This window comes from Cololabis saira, chromosome 15, assembly GCF_033807715.1.
Source record: "Cololabis saira isolate AMF1-May2022 chromosome 15, fColSai1.1, whole genome shotgun sequence".
NCBI classification, from domain to species: domain Eukaryota; kingdom Metazoa; phylum Chordata; class Actinopteri; order Beloniformes; family Belonidae; genus Cololabis; species Cololabis saira.
In genome coordinates, this window is record NC_084601.1 from 40,394,392 (window position 1) to 40,400,849 (window position 6,458).

General features: G+C 46.1%; 1 protein-coding gene across 1 annotated transcript in view; it reads left to right on the plus strand.

Moving 5' to 3' along the window:
- Nucleotides 1-2,546, plus strand: part of LOC133460767 (zinc finger protein 501-like) — a 29,047-nt gene extending 26,501 nt beyond the window's left edge. Inside the window, exon 3 of the mRNA XM_061741536.1 lies at nucleotides 1,239-2,546. Coding sequence (XP_061597520.1) covers nucleotides 1,239-2,537 — 1,299 coding nt within the window. The 3' untranslated portion in view covers nucleotides 2,538-2,546. The remainder of the gene's footprint in view (nucleotides 1-1,238) is intronic.
- The last annotated feature ends 3,912 nt before the right edge of the window (nucleotides 2,547-6,458 follow it).

The window sequence follows — 6,458 nt, forward strand, 5'->3', positions numbered from 1 at the left end:
TCACAAATATGTTTAAATAATTTCACTATGACCAAGAATCCAAACTTGTAACTTATACAGTACAAAGTTATTTACAGAATGCATTATACAGGACAAAGGATGTTCCAGATGGGTTTTGCAACCTCTAATATCTGCTCACAGTGTACAGAGAACACCCCTGATAATTATATACACGCTTTATGGTTTTGTGCACAGGTACAGAAGTTCTGAATGGAGATATGTGAGGATTTATCCACATGGATCAATTACAGTGTGCCCCACACTATGCATACTAGGTCACCTGGGAGACATCCACATGGAATATAACCTGGCTCACTTGGGTCTCACTGCTTTATGTATCGCAAAGACAACCATTCTAATGAACTGGAAACAAAAATCAAATCTATGTATTAATCAATTTAGGAATCTTCTGTTAAATCATATCAGTAAACAGATAATGTCTGCCTCCACTAAACATAATTCGGCAGAACTGCATTCTCTCTGGTCCCCGATTATAGGCTTCATTACCTAGTGGGGGCGAGTGGGTGGTGATACATACATAAATATCTCCGCTGTTTCTCATCATCATTTGCTACATCGGCAGGACTTGGAGCTCTCCAGTCTCCCGGCGGCTGTGGTTGAACGGCCCGACAAGCATTCTCCGATCACGCTGTTTTCTTTACCGAGATCACAAGAAAAGCAGAGCAGTGATCTCCTCTCCATCCTGTGTTGCTGTCTTGTTTATTTATCTTTACTCCACCAACTCGAAGTATTGAATCACTTTTCTAAGCGAACGGCACGACGCAGCTCAAACAGCAGGTGTATCCGCCCTATCATCTGATTGGTTTACGAGTAAATCATCTCCCACGTGGGGTGCGCTCTCATGACTGGCTGAATCAAAGGAAGATATCTGATTGGTTGCAGATCCTTCCGTGTTAAAAAAAAAACACATTTGTCAATCGAGTCAAGTCAGGGGAGTCTCAAAAGTCGCCCGCAAATCCAGCGCAGCTCACAGACAAAAAAAAACTTTTGTAAATCAGGTTAAATTTGTGATTTAAATTTGCATCAAAAATACATTTGTGTATCTTGTTCTAAGCACGTGTGAATTTTGTGCTTTTGCATTTGTGGATCGGCGTGTGCATTTGTGAATTTTGTCCTGTGCATGTGTGAGTTATGAGACTGTTCGAGCTTCATACTTGTAACTGAAAAGGCTTTTGATAATGCAGCCAAGATAATGTAAGTCATCTTCTCTATTACAGAATCATAAAGGAAGACCCAAAAGATACTGCTGTGATGATTGCAAGCAAGTCTTCACCACTTCATCAAACCTGAAGATCCATAAGAAAACTCACGCTGGTGATAAACCATACAGCTGTGATCAGTGTGGTGCGGCTTTTACCCAGCAAAGTGATCTAAAGCGACACCAACGTATTCACACTGGAGACAAGCCTTACAGATGTGATCAGTGTGGAGCGGCTTTTGCCCACCAAAGTAACCTAACGACTCACCGACGTATTCACACTGGAGACAAGCCTCACAGATGCGATCATTGTGGGTCGGCTTTTGCCCGGCAAGATTATTTGACGAGTCACCAACGTATTCACACTGGAGACAAGCCTTACAGATGCGATCAGTGTGGAGTGGCTTTTGCCAGGCAAGGTGATTTGACGACTCACCAACGTATTCACACTGGAGACAAGCCTTACAGATGCGATCAGTGTGGAGCGGCTTTTGCCCAGCAAGGTAATCTAACGAGACATCAACGTATTCACACTGGAGACAAGCCTTACAGATGCGATCAGTGTAGAGCGGCTTTTGCCGAGCAAGGTGCACTAACGAGACATCAACGTATTCACACTGGAGACAAGCCTTACAGATGCGATCAGTGTGGAGTTGCTTTTGCCGAGCAAGGTGCTCTAACCGGACATCAACGTATTCACACTGGAGACAAGCCTTACAGATGCGACCAGTGTGGAGTTGCTTTTGCCGAGCAAGGTGCTCTAATGAGACATCAACGTATTCACACTGGAGACAAGCCTTATAGCTGTGATCAGTGTGGGGCGGCTTTTGCCCGGCAAGATGCTCTAATTAATCACCAACGTATTCACACTGGAGACAAGCCTTACAGATGCGACCAGTGTGGAGTTGCTTTTGCCGAGCAAGGTGCTCTAAAGCGACACCAACGTATTCACTCTGGAGACAAGCCTTACAGATGTGATCAGTGTGGGGCGGCTTTTGCCCAGCAAGGTAATTTGACGAGTCACCAACGTATTCACACTAGAGACAAGCCTTACAGGTGTGATCAGTGTGGAGCGGCTTTTGCCCAACAAAGTAGCCTAACGACTCACCAACGTATTCATTCTGGAGACAAGCCTTACAGATGTGATCAGTGTGGAGCGGCTTTTGCCCAACAAAGTAACCTAACGACTCACCAACGTATTCACACTGGAGACAAGCCTTACAGATGCGATCAGTGTGGAGCGGCTTTTGCCCAACAAAGTAACCTAACGACTCACCAACGTATTCACACTGTAGACACTGGAGGTGTACATTTGTGATCATTGCTGATATCATTTATTTTGAGAGTTCAGTTAAAATGCACCAATTTAGTTCAGTTAATTTAGTTTGAAAGAAATAATTCTGGTCGTTAGATTGTGGGAAACATTTTGAATATATTTTTAAAAAGCAGCAGTTTCTTACAGCTGTAAGAGCTGTTCAGTTATAACCACATTTAGAAAATGAAGTAGAAAACTTCTCCTACCCCTTCAACTCAATAAATTCTACCTCATCAACAGAACTCAGTTTGTCACCATCCTTGACTCCTCCCCCCACCCTGCCCCAGTCAACCATGGTGTCCCTCAAGGCTCTGTGCTCGGTCCCACTCTCTTCACCACCTACCTGCTCCCCCTTCGCCAGATCATACGCCATCACAGTCTCAGTTTTCACTGCTATGCTGATGATACCCAGCTTTATCTCAGCACCTCACCATCCTCCCAGCTCCCCCAGTCTTTGGTTAACTGCCTCTCTGCCATAAAATATGGGTTGACAACCAAATTCCTCAAACTCAACAGCGATAAGACAGAGCTCATGGTTGTGGCCCTCAAGTCACTGCTCCGGAAGTTTGGAGATCTGCTCATCCGGGTGGACGGCTGCACCATCACACTATCCTCCGAGGTCCGTAATCTGGGCATCATCTTGGACTCCACCCTCTTCTTCCAGTCACACATCAAATCGGTTACCAAATCTGCCTTCTACCACCTCAGAAACATTGCACGTCTCTGTCCCTCACTCTCTGACTCAGTGGCTGAAACACTCATCCATGTTTTCATCACCTCCCGACTGGACTATTGTAATGGTGTCTTGTCCGGGGTTCCAAGTAAAACCCTGGACAGGCTCCAGTACGTGCAGAACTCAGCTGCCAGGGTTCTCACCCACACCAAGCCCTGGCAGCACATCACCCCCACCCTCATCCACCTCCACTGGCTACCTGTTAAGTTCCGCATACAGTACAAGCTCCTCCTACTCACCTACAAATCACTTCACACTCTCGCCCCTCAGTACCTGTCTGACCTCCTTCATCACCACACTCCCTCCCGGAACCTGCGGTCTTCAGACGCTGGTCTGCTCTCCATCCCCCGGACCAGACTGAAGACCATTGGGGACAGAGCCTTCAGTGTTGCTACCCCCACCCTTTGGAACTCTCTCCCTGCCGTAATCCGTGACTCCCCTTCTCTGGACAGTTTCAAGGCACAACTCAAAACCCACCTTTTCACCCTGGTCTTTCCCTATTAGTGCCCCCCCTGTTGTTTTGTCTCTGTTGTGTTTTTGTTTTGTTTGTTCTTTCCCGGTTTTCTGTAAGGCGACCTTGAGTTTCGTGAAAGGCGCTATATTATTATAATAATAATAATAATAATAATAATAATAATAATAATACATTTTATTTGTATAGCGCTTTTCAAGGCACTCAAAGACGCTTTACATTAGTCATAATCAAAAAAACAGTACACAAAGGACAATTACAAGACACAGGACAGTACATGAGGACACAACATGACACAGGACATTAATCACACATTAAAAGCTGTTCTGTAAAGGTGAGTTTTGAGATGGGATTTGAATGTAGGGAGGTGTTGTACAGTCACGGATGTGTTTGGGGAGGGAGTTCCAGAGGGTGGGAGCAGCGATGGAGAAGGCTCTGTCACCCCAGGTCCGGTGCTTGGTTCTGACTGGAAGGGACAGGAGGTTGGCGTCAGAGGAGCGGAGGCTGCGGGAGGGAGTGTGATGGTGGAGCAGGTCGGTGAGGTAGCAGGGGGCCTGATTGTGGAGGGCTTTGTGGGTGAGAAGGATTTTGAAATTGATCCGTTGAGGGATGGGGAGCCAGTGGAGCTTCTGGAGGACTGGGGTGATGTGGTCACGGGAGCAGGCCGGCGGTGTGGGTGAGCAGGCCGGCGGCAGAGTTTTGAATGTATTGGAAGGAGGTCGTTGGTGACTTTGATGAGGGCTGTTTCTGTGCTGTGACGTGAGCGGAAACCAGACTGAAATGTTTCAAACAGGTCATTGGAGGTGAGGTGGGTGTTGAGCTGAGTGGCGACGGCACATTCCAGAATCTTCGACAGGAAAGGGAGGTTGGAAATGGGCCGGAAGTTGTTCATGGTGTCAGGGTTGAGTCCAGGTTTTTTGAGGATGGGGGGTGACAGCTGCCAGTTTGAGGGTGTCGGGGACTGAGCCAGAGCTGAAGGAGGAGTTGATGATGTTGATGATGAGTGGGGAGATGGCTGGGAGACAGTTTTTTATAAATGTGGATGGGATGGGGTCCAGAGCACAGGAAGAGGTTTTCATGCCCACCATGAGAGTGGAAAGAGACGCTGAAGACATGGGAGAGAAGTTAGACAGGGGCTGAGTGGTGGAGGAGGGGGAAACAGGTGGGGAGGTGGACGGGGTGGTGGAGGTGGTCAGGTTACTGTAGATGGTGTTGATTTTTGGATTGGAAAAATGAGAAAAAGTCATTGCACTTGGTGACTGTGAAGGAGTTGGAGATGTTGTCACTGGGCTTGAGAAGTTTGTTGATTGTGGAGAAGAGAGCCTTTGGGTTGGAGGAGTCAGAATGGATGATGTTGGAGAATAAAGGTGGAGCGAGCTGAGTTGAGGGCATCCTTGTATTGGTGGAGATGATCAGTGTAGGCGAGTTGATGAACAGTTAAACCAGATTTCTTGCAGAGTCGTTCGAGTTGACGTTTACAGGATTTCATTTTGTGGAGTTCAGGGGTGTACCAGAGTGCTGAGCGTGCGAAAGTGACTGTTTTGGTTTTGATGGGAGCCAGCTGATCAAGACAGGAAGAGAGTGTATGGTTGTAGTAATCCAAGAGGTCTGAGGGGTTGTCGGGTGACGGGGGAGGAGAGGGGGACATCTGAGTGGCAACAGAGGCTGAGAGGGCAGAGGGGGTGTGAGATTTATCTGAGTTTTTAAACAAGTTTGTTCTTATGAAAAAATAAAACTATCAGAATAGGTTTAATTAGGTAAGCTCAGAGAACTTGACTGCTGCGTTTTTCACAAGTTTACAATTGTTAACAGAAGTTACAGCCAGGCCATTCCCTGATGGTATTTAGGTATTTATGGCTTTGTTAACAGCTGAGCAGTGTCTTTAGACACATCTGTGCAAAGCCTTACAGAGTTTCTTGTTTGTCCAGAAGGTGCTCATTTATTGACCCTTCATGTGATTTCAAGACGTTAAGCTGACTTAAAGGTTAGCTAGGTTTAGTTGGACCATCTGATAACACGAGACCCCCATGAAGATTTGGCCTGGTGACTTCTGGTTTGTAAATAACCCAGTGTCTTTAAAAACCATCTGTTCAAACCACCAACAGAGGTACTGTTTTAGTTGACCCCTTGAACCCTTGTTTTTAAAGATGTCTGTTTGTTTTCTTCATACCAAGCCTCTTTAACTGAAAATTCATGTGTGTGACCATCTGTTCTCCATCTGTACATTGTCCATTAAACTATTGGGTGTCTTTTACCCCCAACGTTTGGTTGCCAAATATGGTACTTTTCCTGTTTGAAATCTCAATAAAAGGGCAAATGCACTGAGGAAAGTTGAAGCACTATCAGCAGCATTCACAGAGAGCTCCGTTGCTCAAGAAGGCTCTGGCTTTGCTTCCCTCTTGCAAGAGCCCATTTAAAAACTCATTTCCAAGTCTTTGGTGTTTTTCTTTGTTAAAAGCTGGGTTTGATGTTTAAACCTAACATTTTTGGTGCTGAAAATCCGGGACCTAAGATCTGTGACTGGGAACGGCGTAGGACCGAAGAGGCCACCTGAAAATTTCCGACTTTAGGAACAGGGCTAACAGAAGTTGGTCCTGCGCTGGTCCGGAGTCCAGTGACGGGTTTCCGAGCCAGGGAAGACACCTGAGTCTGGTAAGACCTCCTCTTATTTAAAATACGTGGGGTATTGAAGTATTTTGTGTAAAATACAAGTGAAAAT